Below are 24,481 nucleotides of genomic sequence, written 5' to 3' on the forward strand. Positions count from 1 at the left end.
CACCAGTGTCAATGGTCGCGGCCCACTAGTTAAAACTATAATGGTCTTCAGACCAAGGTCTCCTGTCGCCTAGGTGGCTGAACAAAGGACCCTAGCCTGGGGCCGGTTTCCATAAACATTGTCAAGTAGCCCCCATAGCACTAACAGACAAGTGGAGCCTGCCAGCAAACACTACTCACCCAACCTGGAACGCACCGCTTCTCACAACAGTGGCATGTCCGACAGTTCAGCTGTGGCCTGACAGGTTTCACCCCAACAAACACAGCAAGGAACTGCAGTTGAGAAGCATGCAGCGGCGTGCTCCCAATACGAAAAACCGGTGGAGGGTTTTTAGAATGATCATCATCTTCTAGACACTCCAGTACGAAGACAATATCGCCGTATTTTCTCGAAAAATAGTGAGAGAGAAAATAAAGATATGATGTCAACGTATCCTTGTTTCCCAAAGCTGTTCCTAATCCAATTTCTTCCATCATGGTGTCAAGTGTGGGGATCTACCGAGGCACTTATTCCTTGTGGTGAAAGCGAGAAGGAGGAGAGCAGGTGACCACACACCTGCTTATGAAGGTAAGCTGATGAGGGGTGTGGTCAGACTAATACTGGTATTAGAGGTACATTTGTGGAATTTATTCAGTACGCGTGCACGTACGCGAGATAGTGCAGTGTGATGCCAAGCAGAGCCTCTAACGGCACAGAACACTCCTTCAACACTCCCTTCATTAAAGGCCACTCACACATCTTGACCAGTTGACCCTGGTTTGCACCATCTGGTAATTATACGTCATGCACTCAACCAGTGAAGTGCATTATGCTGATAATATACCACAAGACCGGGACAATGCACTCTGCTGTTGGTGGGGTCCACATGTTTTCTGATACAGTCAAGGCTCTATATGAGGATCTCATGTAAACCTCTACCTTCAGTTATTTTGGCTTGTCAATAGAGCCAGGAAACTCAAAGCCACCGTAATCTCTTTCATTTCAGGAAGAGTGTTCATCCGAAGAAATAATGCTAAATTAGAGAAATTGCCCTTTCAATCTGCATGCAGAAGAACTCTCATGACAATGAAAGGCAAGCAGATGATGTTCCATCAACTTTTCAGATTATTCTACACAGTACACGACCTAGTCCCTGAAATTAAACGCTGATTCCGGGGACAAGTATCTTGTGTTTTACTATAAATTCTCTCTCTCTCTCTCTCTCTCTCTCTCTCTCTCTCTCTCTCTCTCTCTCTCTCTCTCTCTCTCTCTCTCTCTCTCTCTCTCTCTCTCTCTCTCTCTCTCTCTCTCTCTCTCTCTCTCAAACTCCCATATGCTGCTGAAGTACACTTGAGCAAGGCACTGGAGGCCAAAAGAGCTGTGGTTGTTGTAATGGGCAGCAGGTGTGATTGTGTTTAATTGAACAGTGTGTGTGTGCGCGCGCGGCGCGCGCGTGTGTGTGTGTGTGTGTGTGTGTGTGTGTGTGTGTTCCTTGTTTTCCCGGGATGAATAATGGTTTAAAACAAAGGCCTATGATGATGTATTTTAATGTGTAAATGAATTGTGCATTTGCTCATTTCATAACAAAAAATGTAAGCGAAATACTGATGACCGTCCTTATGGGATTAACAGAAAATACTACCCTATAGCCGAAGTATAGTCATCAGGTTCCATCATTATTTTTATTTTTTTTGTTTGGCAGAGCTGTTGATGCTCCTGGCATATGGAACACCTTGCAAAGAGCAATACTATTCCAACCTATGAACAGTTCAGTACCACTTTTATGTCAGTAACTCGTCCTACATCGTCGTTAACATCATTAAGTAACACGCATAAATACATGATGGTGATGCTGATAATATAGCATTGTCGTTCTCACGCATCTGCATAAAAGGAACATGTTGTGTGTTTCTTTCGTTCTAAAAACGTAATCAACAAGCCAGCATCATATCCTCTCAGAGTGTATTGGGTGTAAACGTCCATTTTGGGGAGGCGGAGAGAGGGGTGAGTGTCCGGACGGCCCGGCGCTGCACAGCCTCACTCCAGCTTTCAGGGGGACGCCTTGCGACCGTGGCCTGATTCCAACACATGCACCTCGCACTCGAGTCAACGGGGATTTATTTCTCCAACTATCATTCTACACACCGATTTATCCCCAAACGTTGACGAAAGTGTACTATTCGTTGCACAGTAGGCCTAAACAGTAAAAGACCAACATAGATGATCCAAGTTGGAATTATTCGGATAGTTTGCCAGTTGACTGATGTTCTGGAAAAATGGAAACTCAAAGGATGAAAAACTTTTTTGCGACGACGTTTTCGTTCAGAAGGTAGGCCTATAATTGTGTGACGCGTTTTATGACAGATACAGTTATATGTATTTTCCACATACAAAGTATTATGCATTTTCTTCGACATACCCATTCTTTTTGTATCAAGCTGTTTATATTTGAGACAATAATTAACAAAAAAAAATCTCTTGTTCCTCCCAATTTTGTTCAAATGAAGGACAACACATGGCTCTGAATTCCACCCGAAAGCAGATTTTTTTTTGCCAGTCTATGAATACAGCTGTAATCACCAAGGGAGCATCAAGTACTTAACTAGCCGATCATGAGCGAGACAATCAAGCTTCTTTATGTTTCAAGATCAGCTGCAACTTCTGTACATTGTCGCTCATGAATAGACTGATCTCTAATTGAGCCCTCTTCACTTTGGAGATATTCGATTTTCGATTATACAGCTATTGAAATTAGAATGTGCCTTCACTTTGATTGGCAGTTGAAATTGACACTCCGGTTGCCTCTTATCCCGGGCGTTTCAAGCAATCACTAATTGCAGGTAGTCCATCTTTTCACTGCGTTTGATTGCACGGGGACTACGAGGTGTATATAGCCTATTGCGCGCGAGTGGAAAAATCGATCATATTTTTTCCCTAATTGCATCAAAATTATCTTTTGTTGCCTGCAGGGTTTAAATGCAGGAGAACTGTTCTCCGTTGTTTTGGACCGGATCTCTAGCTCCCAGTGGGTCGGCGGGGATGCAGCGTGCAGCAGCTGGGCGCGGACTCGGCTCCATCTTCTCTTCTTCAAATAGGCGGCAGTCCGTCAAGACTCGAACATGGTGAGTGAGTCAAACACATCTGGAGAACTTCCTTTTGCAACTTTATTATTTTTCTGTGTCTATTATTGTTTATCTAGTTGGCTAAATAGTAAATATCTGAAGCAAATTCGCTCTCCACGCGTTCTCCTATAAAGGTTTTTGGTTATGTTTAGCTCATTTATCGCGTATATTATTCTCTAGCTATTTTGGTGAATTTGATAACCTTTGGCATAGACTATTTGAGGAAATGGGTAGACTGTAGTTCGGTATCGTTTAGGGCAGGGGTACCCAAAGATGACCAAAATCTATTAATGTCTTGGAATGTCATTTTATTTAACAGTCTAATTCGGAAGTGAAGAAGGAGTCGGATGAGGCCAGTCCTCCTCCCGGCTCTCCTGCCGCTCCGAGCGCGCGGCCTCCGGGGGGAGAACCAGTGCGCGAGCTGCGGCAGCGACATCCAGGACAGATACCTGCTGAAGGTGAGACGACCGTTAGGACCGAGCGGGTACAACAATAATACTTTACTTGACGTCAAACTGTAGACAAAACCTTTGCTATATTTAGAAAGAACATTTTGAAAACACCTGTGTTTTTTGCCCGTTGCTTTTTTATATCGGCTCCTTGCCTCCTTCTATAACAACAATAATATCATGAAATAGTCTAGATTTAAATGTTTCCAGTAATGTCTTTTTATTATTCAAATTTTTCTTAACCGGTGGACTGATAGGGAGCTATTAGCATGTATATAGGCTTACATTTTATTTACTACAATTGTATATTTCTAACCGTTCAGGTGAACAACTTGAATTGGCACGTGGGGTGCTTGGAGTGCTCAGTGTGCAGGGCGTCACTGCGCCAGCACAACAGCTGCTACATCAAAAACAAAGAAATCTTCTGCAAACTGGATTACTTCAGGTAGGAGGATGAGTAATACAAGTCATTCATCTAGTGAACTGCCTCAATCTGATTTTAAATGTAGGCCTATGGCTCATTATGTTTAATCCAATACAATGACCTATAGACTGAAAATGATTTGTTCTTTTTAATGATTTGTTATTTTTAACAAGGCCAACAACAAGTTCTTTTTTACAACTTGGTTTTACCTCCTGTAATTTGTGGTTATTATAGTACTAAAAGTACAAGTTCATAAAATTGACATTCGATTTTTTATGCCCGTTTTTGTGTATATTTTTTCTTTCTTTTAAGCTCCTAACATTGTCTTCTGCCTAATATTCAAGTAATCTACTAAATAAATGGAATAGAATAAAAAAAAGGCTATATTATTTTAATGTTATTTTCAAGGTGCCCTCACTAATCAATTTGATCATAAGAAATTACGGGAATATTATTTTTTATTATCTATAAGTCTATTACTGAGTTTCCCTTTTTCAGGGGTTCCAAATTTAAATGCACACATTATGTTCCAAGTGCAAAAAAAATAAAAGAGGAGGTTGAGGCTGTTACAGCCGACCCTTACCTCTCTACCGCTGTTACAGCCGACCCTTACCTCTCTACCACTCCGCTCCTATCTCACAGTAGGTTCGGCACTAAGTGTGCCCAGTGTGGGCGTCAGGTCTACGCCAGTGACTGGGTGCGGCGGGCGCGGGGCAGTGTGTACCACCTGGCGTGCTTTGCCTGTTTCTCCTGTAAGAGACAGCTGTCGACGGGAGAGGAGTTCGGCTTGGTAGAGGGCAGGGTGCTGTGTCGCAACCACTACGACACCATGCTGGACAACCTGCGCAGGGCTGCAGAGAACGGTGAGACACACAGACATACTGTACATACAGTACAGATATACATGCAGAGAACGGTGACACACAGAGACACACAGACATACTGTACATACAGTACAGATATACATGCAGAGAACGGTAGGAGAGAGACATACATACTGCACATACAGTATATACATGCAGAGAACGGTATAGGAGACACAGACACACAGACGTATGACATACAGACAGTACAGATATACATGCAGAGAACGGTAGGAGACACACAGACACATACTGTACATGCAGTATATACATGTAGAGAAATAGGAGACACAGAGACATACATACTGTACATACAGTATATATACATGCAGAGAACGGTAGGATACACAGAGACATACAAACAGTACAGAACATGCAGAGAACGCTAGGAGACACAGAGACATACATACTGTACATACATTACAGATATACATACATACAGTACAGATGTACATGCAGAGAACGGTAAGAGACACAGAGACATACTACATACAGTACAGATGTACATGCAGAGAACAGTAGGAGACACACTACCATCCGCACAAGAACCAGCAGGTTCAGGGACAGCTTTTTCCCACGAGCCACAAGACTCCTGAACAAGGACAAGGAGATAGCCCTATTAAAAACTCTTGAACACGCACACACACACACACACACACACACACACACACACACACACACACACACACACACACACACACACACACACACACACACACACACACACACACACACACACACACACACACACACACACACACACACACACACACACACACACACACACACACACACACACACTAACAGGTCTAACATGGCTCTCAAACATAGTTATGACCACATTATGACACACTGTGGTAGCCTAAGTATTAGTATATGTATTATTATTTTGTACTTTTGTACAGATTTGTATTCAGGCCTGTACCCTACTACAGGGGAACCCTGCCTCTCAGCAAAAATAATGTATAATTTAATATATATTATATATATTAATTTATAATATGTCACACTTTATCAGCCTAAGACTCTACATAGAGTTCTGACTAACTACTAACTGTATACATCCACTATAGCAATTATTGTAAGAAAATATTCTTCCTCCTTATTAAAATACAATACATTATTAAAATAAAATACATTATTTTATTATTATTATTATTATTATTATTATTATTATTATTATTATTATTATTATTATTATTATTATTATTATTATTATTATTATTATTATTATTATTATTATTATTATTATTATTATTATTATTATTATTATTATTATTATTATTATTATTATTATTATTATTATTATTATTATTATTATTATTATTATTACTACAGTAGTATGCATTATAATAATAATACGTATTATTATTATATTATATTTTATTTGTGAAATGACAGTACCCATATACTATGCTGGAACAGATTCCTTATTCCATGTAAATGTCAGAGTCATATTTAAAAGTATATTCTAATCTGATTCTGACCAGATGCTATGTGAAAATAACACAGGTCTAACTCTGGTTGGGTTCCTGTGTGTCTGTATAGGCACAGGTCTAACTCTGGTTGGGTTCCTGTGTGTCTGTATAGGCACAGGTCTAACTCTGGTTGGGTTCCTGTGTGTCTGTATAGGCACAGGTCTAACTCTGGTTGGGTTCCTGTGTGTCTGTATAGGCACAGGTCTAACTCTGGTTGGGTTCCTGTGTGTCTGTATAGGCACAGGTCTAACTCTGGTTGGGTCCCTGTGTGTCTGTATAGGCACAGGTCTAACTCTGGTTGGGTTCCTGTGTGTCTGTATAGGCACAGGTCTAACTCTGGAGGGAGCTTTACCATCCGATCTGGACTGCCAGCCAAAACCTGCCAAGAGGGCTCGCACGTCCTTCACCGCGGAGCAGCTGCAGGTAGAGAAGAGAAGATATAAGATAAGATATTCCTTTATTGATGCCCTTGGGGATATGCAGGCATCATAGCAGCATGGGGGAGGGGGGCCGTACGGGTACATTGTAATAGTAGAAGACTAATGATACAGGTCATAAAATTATACAGGTTATTTTAAAATGTGTGAGTGTGTGAACCCATGAAATGTCCTCAAAATCATATTGTACATAATGTGATATGATCTGTGGATTCAAATCATGCATTTCAAATGTGTGCGTTTGTGAACCATAAGATGTCTTCAAAACCATGCCGAACCAGGGTGAGCGGGTGTGGCCATACAGGTGTGTGTGTGTGTGTGTGTGTGTGTGTGTGTGTGTGTGTGTGTGTGTGTGTGTGTGTGTGTGTGTGTGTGTGTGTGTTGTGTGTGTGTGTGTGTGTGTGTGTATGTGTGTGTGTGTGTGTGTATGGCCATACAGGTGTGTGTGTGTGTGTGTGTGTGTGTGTGTGTGTGTGTGTGTGTGTGTGTGTGTGTGTGTGTGTGTGTGTGTGTGTGTGGCCATACAGGTGTGTGTGTGTGTGTGTGTGTGTGTGTGTGTGTGTGTGTGTGTGTGTGTGTGTGTGTGTGTGTGTGTGTGTGTGTGTGTGTGTGTGTGTGTGTGTGCGTGCGTGTGTGTGTGTGTGTGTGTGTGTGTGTGTGTGTGTGTGTGTGTGTGTGTGTGTGTGTGTGTGTGTGTGTGTGTGTGTGGCCATACAGGAGTGCGGCGCCTGCATTCACACGCGTGTCCATCTCACAGTTTTGTGTGACAGTTCAGTTCTGTCTGCATGGTAGTTGGTGACTGACTGTAGTTTCTGCCTGCAGGTCATGCAGGGCCAGTTTTCGCAGGACAACAACCCTGATGCCCAGACTCTCCAGAAACTGGCAGAGATGACAGGCCTAAGCAGAAGAGTCATACAAGTATGCAATGACAAAACATTGACATTAACTATTCATTATAATATGATAAAAACAAAACATACATTATTTGTATGATGATATAATAATGATATGATATAATATGATCGTAATACCAGTTATAATATATATATATATATATATATATATATATATATATATATATATATATATATATATATATATATATATATATATATATATATATAATATAATACAATAATATATATATATTATGTAGTTAAGCAACAGAAAATGAGTGTGTCAGTAAATATCATCAGTAAATATCATCAGGGATGTGGCAGCCGGTACTCTCCAAATGCTTTTTATTTATGTTATAATGTACACTTTAAGCCATTAACATTTATTTGAGCTTAAAAGGGGGGTACACTTTTTAAGATATTTTCCCACTAACTTTGTATACTACAATATATAACATACGTGTTATATATATATTCAAATGTGACCTGCAACCAGTGTATTTATTGTGATTTCCCAGGTTTGGTTTCAGAACTGCAGGGCGCGACATAAAAAGCACCCTCCGCACCCCAGTGGGTATTCCAGAATCCCCCCCTCGCTGCCAGACGACGTCCTCTACTCCCCGTTCAGCAGCCCTGACCGACCACACCTCCTGGCCCTGCACGGGTACCTAGACAGTGAGTGGCATCTTGTTTGCTGGATGCATTGTTTTGTCCGTGGGTTTTGCTTTTTCACACACAACGCATTCAACCTTCATCTGCTACTCCAAGATTTTCAGTCGGAAGTCGCAATGAATCAGTTGTGCTTATTTTTATGTTTTGTTTAGTTTTTTGTTAAGAATTTAGATTTCTGCCTGTTAGAGGTTTTTTGACACATTTTACTGAAGCAATATCTGAGTTTCACAGTCTGTATGTTGGACAGGATATGAAAAGAGTTGGTAACACTTTACAATGGCCTTATTCCAGTGTAATTATCTCCAAAACATGGCTTGGTGACAACTGATATTCCACAGAAGATGCCTGGCTTGATAGTAGTCCTCTTTCCACTAGCTGTGTCGAGGCATCAGTGTGATTGAAAATGATATAGAGCAAGCAACATGTTGGACGATTTCTTTCTTTTTTATATGCAAGTACAATTATTATATACAGTATATCTTTTCTTATCTAAGAGATGACTGTGACATCTCAATCAGTGCACTTTGGTATAGTTTGGCTGTTTCAGGAATCTCAATCCATTGTGCCTTTATTACAAATGTAATGTGTTGTTCTTTACCTTAGATTTACCTTACTTATTTAATTGTGGGCTACTTACATTTTTAGCTACCCAGATGAATTCTTGACTTACTGGGCACGATCAATTGTGTTAGTGATAGAAGAAAAGTTCATTCTAACTGTTCATTCTTATCTGGAACTGCTCTACATAAGAGTGTCAGCTAAATAATATTTCTTTTTAAATGTGACTATAGACACCCCAGTTTATGTGTAGTGACAACTGCACATAGTAATGTCCGCTGACATGTATCCTTGTAATACATCTGTATGATTTTTAAGATTTGCAGATTATAATTCCAATTCAATCTGCTGAACATGGCAAATAAGGTCAACGTGAACTTGAATGGGAAATGATTGAACATGTCAGGGAGTATCTAGTGTAAACGTTCACGCTGTCTCTCTTGTGGTCTACACGCAGGTCATCTCTCCTGTGGTCTACACGCAGGTCATCCCTTCTCGGGCCTTGCGACCTCCAGCCCCCTGGCGCGGCCCTCGGTCTCCCTGCCACAGCTCCCCATCAGCCGCTGACCCCTTGCTCCGCGTGGCCTCCGTCCACTCCGCTCCGAGGACATTCTATTTAATCTTGATTTATTCCTACAAAAGGAGTCGAGCAGGACTGCAGCGATTCGTTTCCCAGAGTTCGGATTTGTTAGTTGTTATCAGACTTGTTGGAAAAGACTTGATTCTTGATGCCGTTCTGAGCCGCAGTTTCATTGGAAAAATAGCTCACCCTCTGTGTGAATATGGGAGTTATTTTCTGGAGAGGGAAGAGGAGAGGATCGCCCATCCATTTCATTTGGATCAAGACCTTTTCAAAAGGACACAGAACGTTCTGTCTGGATTTCCCCTTTTCGTTCACCCACCCATTACAAGGTATTTCATGCCTCAAATATGAGCTTTCAAACACAAAAGCAAAAGAAATAGGAATTTTGTAGCAGTGTATTTTTTCTCTCTGTGTTGGTGGATGTTTGCAGCTTCACTGTTTGTATGTTGTCGTATTGTTGTCAGAAAAATGGAGACTCCTTTATTTATTCATTCAGAAAGATACTTCACAAAAAAAGCACTTTTATGTCCTGGAATGGGAAGAAATTGATTGTATATTGTAAATACTGTAACAATTTAATAAAATGTGCCTCGATGGTTATGAACAATGAAATGATGAGGAATGAAGTTTTAGTTAGGAATCAGTTTACAGATAGAGAGAGAGAGAGAGAGAGAGAGAGAGAGAGAGAGAGAGAGAGAGAGAGAGAGAGAGAGAGAGAGAGAGAGTGTGTATGTGTTGGCACTACACAAACAGACACGAGATAGAGAGACTATCTCGCACACACACAGACAAACATGATGAGAGAGAGACTGGATGCAAATGTGCACATGCACACAGACACACATAAACACAGGAAACACATATATCGGCACATGATTCTACTTCATGTTCCAGCACTATATCAATAGGTCTCCCATCAGAGGCCGAGTACCGTTGATAACCTATAATCAAGAACAAAAGTCATGATAAAATGACAGGTTGTTTCCAATTGACTCTCTCTACCTAATGGGAAAGAGCAATCGATCCAATGGCAAAAGCATTTTTACTTAGTGTGTGTCTATTGATCTTCTAACACAAGAGTATTTAGAAGAACTGTTACATCCATTGGCAGCACTCTGCTGAGAGCTGTCATGGTGAGAAAGAGACTCAGACCAACAGGACAAGGGTCATTTTGGTAAAAAAAATCTATATATCTGGCTTTTGAGCACTTGAGTTTAGCTTTTACCACAGCACACACAAGTGTGACTCCTATTCTGTTCAAAATAAAATGTTGGCATCAGAATTACTGAATGAATAAGCCAACCCAGTGCATCTGGATGGTTTGTTTTCTCAGCCAACTTTCAATAGGAGTTTAAAATGCTCACACACCATCCAACAACAATACAGGACCTCCCTCCAGCAGGCAGCAATTATTACAAGAGCTACAGTATCACGCTATGATGATGCTCAAGCTGCTTTGGGGCAGAAAGGCCATAGGGTATTTAGACTGATCACAGACCACTGTTTACTGTTCTCCACAAATGATTAAAGTAGGTGGAAACTTGGGTCTGAGCTTATAGCCCTTTCATCAGAACTGTCGGGACCTTGTATTCTCACAGGAATGAAGACAGAGCTCTCCGTATACTCTCAGCTGGACATTAACCCTTTCACTGCCACACGACAGCCGGTTAACCCTTTCACTGTGACAATACAGAAGCTGCAGAGCTAATGATGCTAATGATGGAGCATCGCCGTCGGTTGTGTAAAGGGTTAACCTTCTGTCGTGTGGCAGTGAAAGGGTTAATGTATTTAAAAAATGGTCAAATACGTTTTGAATGGGTTTCGTGGGCTCTAAGCTCGTATAGCCTACATCTGCATGTGAACCTCAGATCCAAGTAACAACATGATAATCAGTCTTTTAGCGGAGTTGCTTGTAGACGACATGGAATGTTAGAAGCATGAGTGCATGACCCAGTGATTCTGTCACCCAGGATGTAGAACTAACAGTAAATAGAGGAGCATCTACTGTAGATAAAAACACAGAGACAATGGTTTCCTTATACTGTTTCAGAGATTTAATTAAAGATGGCCAAGCGGTGACTGGGCCAGGTGTGTGTGTGTGTGTGTGTGTGTGTGTGTGTGTGTGTGTGTGTGTGTGTGTGTGTGTGTGTGTGTGTGTGTGTGTGTGTGTGTGTGTGTGTGTGTGTGTGTGTGTGTGTGTGTGTGTGTGTGTGTGTGTGTGTGTGTGTGTGTGTGTGTGTTTGTGCGTGCATGCGTACAAGTAGATGTATGTCTTGATGGGGGGAAAGGAAAGGAGATCACCAGGGCCTGTACTATGCAAAGGGAATGTGATGATTAGGGATGTTATTAGTCCTTTGCACCACTAGGTGTCAGTATGGTAGGTTCTGATAAGTAGAGCAAGAACAAGTAAGGACGACCATAAGATAAGATATTCCTTTATTGATCCCCTTGGGGAAATTCAGGCATCATATCAGCATGGGGGGGGGGAGGGGGGGAGGGGTACAGGTAGTAAAACAACACAGTATACAGGTAGTAAAAAACAACACAGGCAGTGTAAACAATTTGATCAATATGGTCAATATAATTTACTATCTGACTAGCTGAGGAATATTCACATTATTCACAGTGTCACATAAGGTGCAGTATGCATGAGGTAGTGTTATAATTTACTATCTACTGAGTATACATTATTCACAGTATCACGGTATCCACTGAAATATACATTATTCACAGTATCACAGTATCCACATAGGGTGCAGTAAGCCTAAGGTAGGGTAGTGTAGGTTGTCCTCCTTGGGTTCCTATAAGTCCCAGGTCAATGTCTGGTAGCAGTCGCTGTCGCTGCCCCCTGTTGTGGAGCCTGGAGGCTGCTAGTCGCTGCCCACTGTTGTGGAGCCTGATGGCCGCTGGTATGAAGGACTGTCCGAGGCGGTTAGTTGAGTGTCGGGGGGGAATGAGTCTGTGGCTGAACGAGCTTCTCATCTTGACTAGCTCGTCGTAGAGGGGGTGGTAGGGGTTCTCCATGATGGCACATCTTGGATTACCTGCATCAATAACATGTAACCTGATCTGCTGGAGTAAAATAAATGTCCTAGTGTTCATGATCAAGGACTTAACTCATCATTTCGGTGGTTCAAATTGAACCACCGAACAAAACAAAGAGTACCTACTGATCTGGATTAGTGGTCAGGTCACATGATCATACAACATCACTAGTTAAATTAAACTGGTCTGAAATCAGCACTCTTAATCCTATTCTATGGCTAACTTGGATAACTGAGTGAGTGAGTGAGTGACATTGCTGGTCATGGACCATATTCACACAGTAGCAAAATGGCCACCATATGAACATGATCAATAGAGGTGTTTCTTTGAGTACAATGCAGACATTCAGTGCGCACAGGACGGCGTTATGGCAGCACTGGGACCACAGGACAGCACCATGGCAGCACTGGGACCACAGGACAGCACCATGGCAGCACTGGGACCACAGGACAGTGTCATGGCAGCACTGGGACCACAGGACAGCACCATGGCAGCACTGGGACCACAGGACAGCACCATGGCAGCACTGGGACCACAGGACAGTGTCATGGCAGCACTGGGACCACAGGACAGCACCATGGCAGCACTGGGACCACAGGACAGCACCATGGCAGCACTGGGACCACAGGACAGCACCATGGCAGCACTGGGACCACAGGACAGTGACATGACAGCACTGGGACCACAGGACAGCACCATGGCAGCACTGGGACCACAGGACAGCACCATGGCAGCACTTGGACCACAGGACAGCACCATGGCAGCACTGGGACCACAGGACAGCACCATGGCAGCACTTGGACCACAGGACAGCACCATGGCAGCACTGGGACCAGAGGACAGCACCATGGCAGCACTGGGACCACAGGACAGCACCATGGCAGCACTGGGACCAGAGGACAGTGTCATGGCAGCGCTGAGACCACAGGACAGCACCATGGCAGCACTGGGACCACAGGACAGCACCATGGCAGCACTGGGACCACAGGACAGCACCATGGCAGCACTGGGATCACAGGACAGCACCATGGCAGCACTGGGACCACAGGACAGCACCATGGCAGCACTGGGACCACAGGACAGCACCCTGGCAGCACTGGGACCACAGGACAGCACCATGGCAGCACTGGGACCACAGGACAGCACCATGGCAGCACTGGGACCACAGGACAGCACCATGGCAGCACTTGGATCACAGGACAGCACCATGGCAGCACTGGGACCACAGGACAGCACCATGGCAGCACTGGGACCACAGGACAGCACCATGGCAGCACTGGGACCACAGGACAGCACCATGGCAGCACTTGGATCACAGGACAGCACCATGGCAGCACTGGGACCACAGGACAGCACCATGGCAGCACTGGGTCCACAGGACAGCACCATGGCAGCACTGGGACCACAGGACAGTGTCATGGCAGCACTGGGACCACAGGACAGCACCATGGCAGCACTGGGACCACAGGACAGCACCATGGCAGCACTGGGACCACAGGACAGCACCATGGCAGCACTGGGACCACAGGACAGCACCATGGCAGCACTGGGACCACAGGACAGCACCATGGCAGCACTGGGACCAGAGGACAGCACCATGGCAGCACTGGGACCACAGGACAGCACCATGGCAGCACTGGGACCACAGGACAGCACCATGGCAGCACTGGGACCACAGGACAGCACCATGGCAGCACTGGGACCACAGGACAGTGACATGGCAGCACTGGGACCACAGGACAGTGTCATGTCAGCACTTGGACCACAAGACAGTGTCATGTCAGCGCTGAGACCACAGGACAGTGTCATGGCAGCACTTGGACCACAAGACAGTGTCATGTCAGCGCTGAGACCACAGGACAGTGTCATGTCAGCGCTGAGACCACAGGACAGCACCATGGCAGCACTTGGACCACAGGACAGTGTCATGGCAGCACTGGGACCACAGGACAGTGTCATGTCAGCGCTGAGACCACAGGACAGTGTCATGTCAGCGCTGAGACCACAGGACAGTGTCATGTCAGCGCTGAGACCACAGGACAGTGTCATGTCAGCGCTGAGACCACAGGACAGCACCATGGCAGTGCTGGAATCATGATTATTTTAAAGTGAATGAAAGCTGGTCCCAGGCAGTTCTGCAGTGTAAAAAAATAAAAAAAACAGTGACCAAACCCTATATCTAAGAATCCTGAGAATACCATGCATGAGGATTATTAGCCTTTCCTTACAGAGGAAAGGGGCTGAGCAAGGCATACTTGTACTGTAAAGCCTGCAGCATGCTGTTATTATCGACCCTAAACCTAGCCCTGCCCCCTACTCCCCCTAACCCTACTCACCAGTTATTATCTACCCTAAACCTAGCCCTACCCCCTACTCCCCCAGTTATTATCTACCATAAACCTAGCCCTGTAGTTATTATCTACCCTAAACCTGGCCCTGCCTCCTACTCACCAGTTATTATCTACCCTAAACCTGGCCCTGCCTCCTACTCACCAGTTATTATCTACCCTAAACCTGGCCCTGCCTCCTACTCACCAGTTATTATCTACCCTAAACCTGGCCCTGCCTCCTACTCACTAGTTATTATCTACCCTAAACCCAGCCCTGTAGTTATTATCTACCCTAAACCTGGCCCTGCCTCCTACTCACCAGTTATTATCTACCCTAAACCTAGCCCTGCCTCCTACTCACCAGTTATTATCTACCCTAAACCTAGCCCTGTAGTTATTATCTACCCTAAACCTGGCCCTGCCTCCTACTCACCAGTTATTATCTACCCTAAACCTGGCCCTGCCTCCTACTCACCAGTTATTATCTACCCTAAACCTGGCCCTGCCTCCTACTCACCAGTTATTATCTACCCTAAACCTGGCCCTGCTTCCTACTCACCAGTTATTATCTACCCTAAACCTGGCCCTGCCTCCTACTCACCAGTTATTATCTACCCTAAACCTGGCCCTGCCTCCTACTCACCAGTGATGTCGATCAGTCCTTTCTCAGCACACCCCACGTTGTTCCTCATATACTAGCTGGAGAGTGAGCCACAAACGAATGCAACGTCAATGGGGTCAAGCTGACCGAAGCTAACTGAAATATACTTTGTGTGCACTGTGGCTAGAAGCATCCCTTTAACTAACACCTTTATAATAATGAGAAATCCCATGTTAATAGTTTCTGTCAGTTATAGCCTAATCAATGCAAATCACATTTGTGGGGAAGTGACTCTCTCCAGTCATATGAAATCGATTAACAAAGCTCGTCTCCGTGGTGGAATTGAGCCTGAGCAGAGAGATGATTATCAAGCTGACATATTTTAGGCCACCCTCCAACAAAACACGATAAAGGTGGATTTCTCTCCCATTATATTCTCTTAGATATGAAATACCATTTGAGAGATTGAGGCAGCGTTTAGGCACGCTTGTCTCCAGGAGGCACGGAGTATTTCTCTGAGCGGTTAAGCCGCTCCCGCTTTGTCGTAATGTCATGCGTCTGCCAGGATGATTGGCAGCCTCAAGTGGTTGCAGATGAAAATGGCCCCCCATGCTAATGAATAGGCCCCTGATTGCAGGACCCCTCGTGCTGAATTACAGCGTTGTTTCGCTAATGAGCAAATACGCAGCGGTGCCCCCTCATCTCTGCATATTCACATCGCCGTTCATACTGATCAGGCGGATTGCAACACGAACCGTCTTCATCCTCCTCCCCCCTCTCTCCTCTTCCTCCCTACGTTTATTTCAAACAACCGCCATTTGCTGGTTCGTTTTGGTGCGATTTTGGCTTTTTCCCTCATAGGAGCGTGAAACTGGCATCCCTTTAGGATATTGTGTGATTGAAGACATTAGCTGATAAATATGAGAAATGCCTCAGTTTCCACGAAAGACTTACTTTTGTGATCTTTTCTTGCATATTCAAACGTGTTCTTCTCAGGCCGGGACCCAGGATGAGCGTGCCTCAGAGTTTCTCACCGTCAAAGTGTTATTTTGGGAGCTCTAAAGATGCATTTTAACCTCATATTTAAAGTGTTCCGAGACTGTGTTGTCATTCATCAGCTGGCACCCTGTCAGGCACAAGAAACTCACAGTTTGCAAAAAAATTTCACAGACATCTTTCCAGACACTGAAGATGAGTGGACTGGTTCAGCTGGGGTTTAAAAAACCAAAGCCATGTCATCAACAGACGCCTTTGGTTACACCAGGGCCAACTTCTTTCATTTAGACAAAGTTCACCACACTGTATTTACTTTGAGGTGTTTTGCTTAAACGTGGATATTATACAGACCTACTGGTTAACCCCATCCTTAAAGGCTGTACACAACCCTCTACACTAGTATCTAGTTTCTAAACAAAGCGAGATTGAAATGAATTTATTTTACCCTGGACTATAGGCCTGTAGTATATAATGTACTATATAAACCCTTGAAAAATAAACAGGAACACATCTTTGATATGTAAACTCGTGCCCATACAGTAGCCCATGAGGACAGGGGTAGAGGAACTGATGAAAAGCAAGGAAATATCTAAAACAAATGATTCACTTTGCCCGGGCTTGACAGCCAGCCATTCACTATGCAAAAATAAACACCCAGGTCCACGGCAGGTTCTTGAGATGTGTTTATTTTTTTGAGGTGACAACACCCTTTGAAATATTACAGCGCTTCACTTTCCTGATTTACGATAAGCCGGACTTGGTTCCAAGCCCTTTCACTGTAACATCTTGGAGACATCACTACCCTGTCTGCTGTGTTGTGTAAGAGTGGCGCATTGGAGGGGGAGAGCCGCAGCATCTGGCAGACTGGGGGTCTGTAGACAGTGCCAAGCAGCCTACATGTATTGGTGGATACGTCACCAGGCCTCTAAGACACTAAGGGAGGAGCGTGGCTTACATGAATAGAGCTCCGGACTCATGATCGGAAGATCACCGGTTCGAGCCCCGGTCAAGGCCGTTGCCGGAAAGTGGTGTTGTTGTCCAGCAAGGGGCACTCTGTCCTCTGGACTTGTCAGTACCAATGCCCCTGTTACGGTGATAGGGACACCGTACAGCTGCGAGTGCCGTCCTTCGGATGAGACACTAAATTGAGGTCCTGAACTGTCCTTAAAAAACCCAGGACGCCTATCGTAAAGAGTAGGGGATTCCCCGACGTTCCTGGCCAAATTCCCAATCAGGTCTCTGATATCAAGGCCACCTAATCATCCCTTCCCCTTAATTGGCTGATATCAATCCCTGTCTCCTGAGCCGTTCAGCCATTGTGTAGTGTGATGTGTGCCTGGTGCCAGTGTATGGCAGCCATAGAGCCTGCATAGCCCAAGGTTGGGTGCTACCAGTCGTGGTGAAGGAGGTAATTTCCACCCTACATTGTGGGGAGCCAGGCCCGGACTAGCCATCGGGACGTTCGGGACGAATCCCGATGGGCCGGAAGTAAAATGGGTTTTTTATTTTTTATTTTTTTTGTGTGGGCCGGCAGTGGCGCCGGCAGGATAAAATTCCATAGTACGCATGCTCGCTCGCACAGAAACAGTCCATCCAGATGATGTAGCCTACACAGCGCTCTACAGATACATTACCCAGAGCGCAACGAGTGTGTACGTGCGGGCCGGAGCGACTCTGAACGTCTCAGGCTGAATTTGTGTCCCCTAACCTATCCATGACATAGAACGAGAGAAACTCAATGCCATTTGGAGCATACCGTGTAGCCTAATTCTCCAAATTCTCTGACACCGTAGTCTATTCTCTGACAATATAAGCCTTCAGAGATGTTTTTTGTTGTCCTTTTAATGAAGGAATACTCTCCAAATCAGATAACACGGACGATTGCTTCTACTGTGCGAGCTGCCTGCCATTGCTGTTTGAATGAAGATTAGCTTCTGTGTCATCAAATGTTGTGCTTAGTGAACAACGTGAGGCTGCCTGGAGATATAGCTCTAAGGTGGAAGAGCTGATCAGCAGAGGGAAGCAGTAATCTAACAACTGGGAGAATTTCAAACAGTAGGCTATCTTTCCTTCTTTCAGATTTTTGATACACTGTTTCTCCATCAAGAAAGCTTCTTCATAATTCGGATGGCATTTTACTATCTTCAGTGTCAACCAAGAATGATATGCAATTCGAAATTGGCCCCTGTAAAAAAATAAATGGTGGAGCTGAAAAAGCTAGAATTAAAAAACTAAGATTGCTAGTAAAAGACGCAGAACAATATTTGAAAATTACAGACCTGTTTAGTAGAGGAAGGAACAAGTGACTTGATGCGAAACATGCTGGTAATGTAGAGTAGGACAGTTTAATTGGGGGAGAGACAGAGAGAGTGACAGACAGACAGACAGACAGACAGACAGACAGACAGACAGACAGACAGACAGACAGACAGACAGACAGACAGACAGACAGACAGACAGACAGACAGACAGACAGACAGACAGACAGACAGACAGACAGGCAGACAAACAGACAGTCAGACAGACAGACAGACAGACAGACAGACAGACAGACAGACAGACAGACAGACAGACAGACAGACAGACAGACAGACAGACAGACAGACAGACAGACAGACAGACAGACAGACAGACAGACAGACAGACAGACACAGAGACAGAAAGACACACAGAGAGAGAGAGAGAGAGAGAGAGAGAGAGAGAGAGAGAGAGAGAGAGAGAGAGAGAGAGAGAGAGAGAGAGAGAGAGAGAGAGAGAGTGAGAGAGAGAGAGAGAGAGAGAGAGAGAGAGAGAGAGAGAGAGAGAGAGAGAGAGAGAGAGAGAGAGAGAGAGGGAGAGAGTGTGTGTGTGTGAGAGAGAAAGAGATAGAGAGACTGAGAGAGAGAGAGAGAGAGAGAGAGAGAGAGAGAGAGAGAGAGAGAGAGAGAGAGAGAGAGAGAGAGAGAGAGAGAGAGAGAGAGAGAGAGAGACCTGGAAAGCAAACAGGCTCTTGGAATGGGTGTCTGGGAGGAAGTGGGGGGTCTTTCGATGGTGATTAAACGGCAAGCAAAATTAAAGGACAATAAATCGAATCTAACTGAAATTGTGTAGCACAGACATTTATATGGATCAAAACCTCAATATTATTATGGTGTTGTTAATACTTCACGTATCCTTAATCCCTAGGCTAATGAGGCACTAAGATGTTAGTAAAAAAAAGAAAACGTATGCCAATGACAGGAAGTAACGGTATATATGTGTGTGTGTGTGCGTGTGTGTGTGTGTGTGTGTGCACTGTGCACAAGTGCACATCTAGGGGCGGGGTGTAGATTTGGTCTCCCTGATGTTGACTCCTTAAGTGGTCTGCACACGGCGGGCGACAGACGTCGCCTGGCGATGTGATCGCCTGTCGCTCAATGACAATCGCTTAGCCCCCCACACCAGAGGCGACCGTTCTCAGGCATAATGAGATGCATAAGCTATGTGTCGCTCTGTTTAGCTGGGGGTGTTTCCCCCCGGGAGATATAGGAGGACGGACCGCCGGCCGGGACCGGACGTTAGTTTGTCGTGAAGCGAGCGTATATATAATTAGCAGGTAGCTGTGTTGTGCGTTACGAGAGAGTATTAACCTGTAAAACCCATATTGAGCTGGAATTAAACCATCATATACGAATACAACCTCTCCTCATTCTTCCTGACATTACTGCATGCCTGATCGCTACGATACGTTCACTACCACCAATTGGACAAGTATTGTTATGCAGCTGCTGAAAGAGTGTTTTTTTTCACGGAAGACGCAAACTGTTTTATTCTCAACGATAATTTTCTTTGGACAATAAACCTTACAAACTACATCAGCTGCAGCCTGGACATTAAACTCTGTCAACATCCACAACTTATTTTGTTACCCGAGTATTAAAACACTAGTAGGTGCATCGTGGGGCATTGTTCATTTATTAGTTAATGACAAGCGGCCACTATAGCTTCTCAAACGAACGTTATTTATTTAAATTGTTCCCGTTAATAATAATGAAAAGTAGCATGGTAATAATACGTAGGCTATTGATCAATGAATGTATTGAATGATACATTAAAGGTGTACAAATGATACACCAGTAGAACTTCTGTACTGCTTCTACTGTAGAAGTCATGTTATTCCCTCATTGTCCTGCTGTGTCGTCTCAAAAAATAGGATCGAGGTGATTTTTAGCGAGGCGACAGAAATAGCTGCGCGATGGTCGCTTCAGAATCTCCTGCCGTGTGGGTTCTCTCATTCATAACAATGAAGGCGATACAATTCGGTCTGTCGGCTCGCTAAAAAAATCTGTCGCCTGGCTTAAATCGCTCGCCGTGTGGGGACCCCTTTAGCCACAGCCTTGGGTTGTTTAATACTGGGACGAGTGTTTCATAACGGTCGTCGTGTGGGCCAGTTTCGGGGCCGGTGCGTGGGCTGGTGCGTCTGAATGTCCCGGGCTGAATTTGTGTCCCAGTCCGCCCCTGTGGGGAGCGCTTTGAGTCTGAGAAAAGCGCTATATAAATGTAATGAATTAATTAAAAGGAGGAAGTCCCCATCAAGCAACTCTCATTGGTCAGATCTCAGAGCACTCAGTGGACATGAGTGGATCCCTGCATTGTCTCACAGGTGATAGCCATGTCGCTTGGTCTCAACATAACCAGCAGGGCTAAACCATGTCTCTCAATCAATTAGTCAGGTATTTTCTGGAAAAGCTTCACAACAATATTCACAAATATTCTTTTGTCTTCATGCACAATGTTGAAAGAGGGTCCTCTGCAGTTGATGTGCACAGGTATGGGCTATTGTTGACCGGGCAACAGCCCGTTTACTGTGATTGGCTGGGTTGCCCCTCTGGAGAGCATTTCTTTTTCATTTATTTATTTACATAAAAAATTAACAAGCAGCTCCGTTGCAAATACAGGGAGGGGCAAGAAGCCACAGCGGTTGAAAAATGTCACGCGAAAGTGGCCTTTTGAGTGGTGAACATATTTTATACTTATATACTTTTATATAAAAAAAATTAAGTATAACCTGGTGCCCTTTTTCCAGGTTAGAGCAATAGCCCCTCCGAATGTCTTTGCTCCTCTGCATGACTGCATTCAGAAAACTATGGGGCGACAGGAGGTAGAGTGGTCGTCTGGTAATCGGAAAGTTCCCGGTTTGATTCCCGCTCCTCCCGGGCAGCGTGTCGAAGTGTCCTTGAGCAAAGACACTTAACCCCTAATTGCTTCCAATGAGCAGGTTGGCAGCTTGGTTGCCTCTGCTGTCGGTGTGTGAATGTGTGAGTGAATGGGTAAATGTGAGGCATAAATTGTAAAGCTCTTTGGATAAAAGTGCTATATAAATGCACCATTTTATTTTATTTCAGGTCAATTAAATCAACAAATTGATTGGTCGACAAAATACAATGACTGTGTCAACTAAGAATGTCTTTAATTGAGGACTAAATAAATGTAAATGTAAATGTATATTAATAATATAGTTTAGCGCAATTACTCAAAGATGTAATAACAGCTTGATTGTGGATGTTCAGTTTTCCCCAAGGGGATCAATAAAGAAATATCTTGTCTTTATGTCTATCATGATGGGATGCCTGTCCCTGATGCAGTAGCTCCTTTCCCCCACTTGGTGGCACTGCATCCTCATGTGTAAAGTTGAGCAATAAACCCAGGGCTGCAAGTAAATTAATCTCAATGTAACTGAAATCTCTAGTATCCACATTACAAGGTGAATGATAGTATCTTTCTGTACTGAATAGGCTGCAAGCCCTTGGAATGTAACCGTATAACCCTGGAATTAGATATCTTCTTATTCTTATTGTTGTCTCAATTTGATCGCTTACACTCAACTCAATAGAGGTCCCCGGGGTGGAACTATATGCTCTTAAATCAGGTCAACATTATTATCTGTGAGATCGATGTTCACTGAAGTGGAGCGAGCAGGGATTTTTTTTAAACGGGCTGCCGAGAGCGGCCACGTCTTTATTTATTATTTTATTGCCATTTTCTCGTGAACAACTTATTATTTTGTTATCTCGATATAACAAAGTCCGTTATATCGAGATAATGAAATAAATTAATCCGTTATCACAAGAAAACTATAATTGTTATATCGAGATAATTAAATAAATTAATCTGTTATCACGAGAAAACAGCTTTGTTTGGAACCGTCAACCTGGCGACGGCGCATTCGTTACAGTAATCTGCCGCTCGTGCCGCACGGTCTCCACCGTGGCCCAGGATTATAATCTAACCTTCGGCCCTCCTCGGTCTCGTCCCTGATTTAGAGACAACAAGGCTCAAAGGGTTGTAGGAAGGGGAGAGGGGCGGAGGAGCGGCCCTCTGATGTGATTTTGGGGATCCACGCCGACCGGCAGCCGCACCTGCTCACAAAACCTGCCCGCCTGTATATTTTCCCCAACAGAGTTTCACTTCCGTGTTCGGTTTGCGCGATCTGATTGGCCACTGACGTTTTTCTCAGCGCCAATCGCGTTACTCCTAACAAACTGGTTAAAGGCCAACTTGCAGGTTGTATTTTTGTTCAATAAACAATGTGACTAGGCCAACGCTGACTTTCATGAAGAGGGGGAAGAAATTATCGAAATTTACCCAGTTTTAGCATTTTTATCAAACATTTTGTCGACCAAACCACAACCTCCACGCACATGCATATTTGAATCCATGTTTCATAGCGTGCGTGTGTCATCTTAATGATGACGTCACACCAGGTACAGGGCAGAAGGGGCTCTGAGAATCACAGGCTGCAGGTAGCAGGAAGCAGAGAGCCTTGCTACTACTAGCCGAGGAGCTAGTCTCTGTTTCACCTAACACTATTGCTCCGTGATCATAGCCATTCATCTCTAAAGCTAACCACTATTTGTAAAAGCCACAGCCACGTTACCATATTTGTAATAATGTAAATCATTGTGTCGTTGTACATATTGTGTGTATATAACGTTAGTAGCTAAGTTAGCTAGCTTGGTAGCCAGCATTCTCGAAACTCCTAACATGGCCCGATTTAAAATGGTTCTCTCCTCTTTGTATACCTTTGTCCTCACAAGTATTCTGCCAGGGAACTTATGGACACAACAATAGTAGTAGTTATAAGGTGTTTGAGCTTGTAACGTTAACGTTAGTTAGCTAATAGCTATCGTGGTAGCCCCTTTCGTGACTGTGATGCACCGAGTGCTATCCGAGGGGCTGTTATCGTATCAACATGCCGTGACGTGTAGCTTGCTAGCCGGCATGATGCGTGTGCAGTGCTTTGCCCCACAGGTCTGAGAAGAGGACCTGCACATTTTACTCGTTCCCAAAACTCTTTTACATGCACGACAGTAGACATAATGCTAACGTTAGCGGGGTAACGTTAGCCAGAGCCATATAGCCAGCTTGATACTATGACCCGGGGATAAGGCGACAGCCCACAGACCAGTAGCGCTGCTGTACTGAACGGGATCATCCCTATGTTCCCCGGGTCCTATGTTCCCCGGGTTCTATGTTCCCCGCTTTGATTGATTAATAGATTGAACATTTTATAAATTTTTATTATTTTATTAATTATTAATGTCCGCCTTGTTTCGAACGGTTAAGCTTAGGCCCTCTTTCGAACTGGTTACGGTTAGAGTTTGGAATCAGGGCTGGTGGGCTAAAATGTTCAATCAATCAATCAATCAAAGCGGGGAACATAGAACCCGGGGAACATAGGACCCGGGGAACATAGACATGCTCCCTACTGAACAACAGGCTGCCTAGTGGTACATGTAGTTCTTTTTTTACGACATTAAAAACCTTATAACTATACCTTGTTTCAACCAGTTGTAGCTGGTCCATCAAAGTCTCCGACGAATGGAAAAAAATAAATAATGAAATTAGATACCAATGATGTAAACTACCCATAATTGAAGAGTATGGTTTAACCTGCAAGTTGGCCTTTAAGCTTGGCGACTCTTTCGAAGTCGCTCTCTTTCGAAGTTGGTTAAGATTAAGGTTAAGGTTAGGGTTAGGGTTAGTTGGTTAAGGTTAGGGTTAAGGTTAGGGTTAGTTGGTTAAGGTTA

At 44.2% G+C, this 24,481-nt stretch overlaps 1 protein-coding gene across 3 annotated transcripts; it reads left to right on the forward strand.

Moving 5' to 3' along the window:
- Window positions 1–2,035: 2,035 nt before the first annotated feature.
- On the forward strand, window positions 2,036–10,052 carry lhx6b (LIM homeobox 6b). 3 transcript variants are annotated; one of them, XM_084309074.1, is made up of 9 exons: window positions 2,036–2,308; window positions 2,949–3,101; window positions 3,421–3,559; window positions 3,874–3,995; window positions 4,617–4,837; window positions 6,638–6,738; window positions 7,575–7,670; window positions 8,167–8,323; window positions 9,336–10,052. In XM_084309074.1, exons 3-9 carry the CDS (start codon window positions 3,449–3,451, stop codon window positions 9,443–9,445), a joined length of 918 nt encoding a protein of 305 aa, XP_084165200.1. In that variant the 5' UTR covers window positions 2,036–2,308; window positions 2,949–3,101; window positions 3,421–3,448; the 3' UTR covers window positions 9,446–10,052. The 3 variants fall into 3 exon arrangements, with proteins under 3 accessions (XP_084165200.1, XP_084165202.1, XP_084165201.1); XM_084309076.1 differs by having other exon boundaries at window positions 4,620–4,837; XM_084309075.1 differs by lacking the exon at window positions 2,036–2,308 and adding an exon at window positions 2,719–2,819.
- The last annotated feature ends 14,429 nt before the right edge of the window (window positions 10,053–24,481 follow it).

This window comes from Notolepis coatsorum (genome assembly GCF_963971535.1).
Source record: "Notolepis coatsorum genome assembly, chromosome: 2".
In the NCBI taxonomy this organism is placed as follows: Eukaryota; Metazoa; Chordata; class Actinopteri; order Aulopiformes; family Paralepididae; genus Notolepis; species Notolepis coatsorum.

Excerpts from the sequence above, each read along its gene's own strand:
- lhx6b (XM_084309074.1), top strand. The coding sequence starts at position 3,449 with ATGAGGCCAGTCCTCCTCCCGGCTCTCCTGCCGCTCCGAGCGCGCGGC. Across the intron at positions 3,560-3,873 it reads AGGACAGATACCTGCTGAAG|GTGAACAACTTGAATTGGCA; the intron begins GTGAGACGACCG and ends CTAACCGTTCAG. Across the intron at positions 3,996-4,616 it reads TGCAAACTGGATTACTTCAG|TAGGTTCGGCACTAAGTGTG; the intron begins GTAGGAGGATGA and ends CCTATCTCACAG.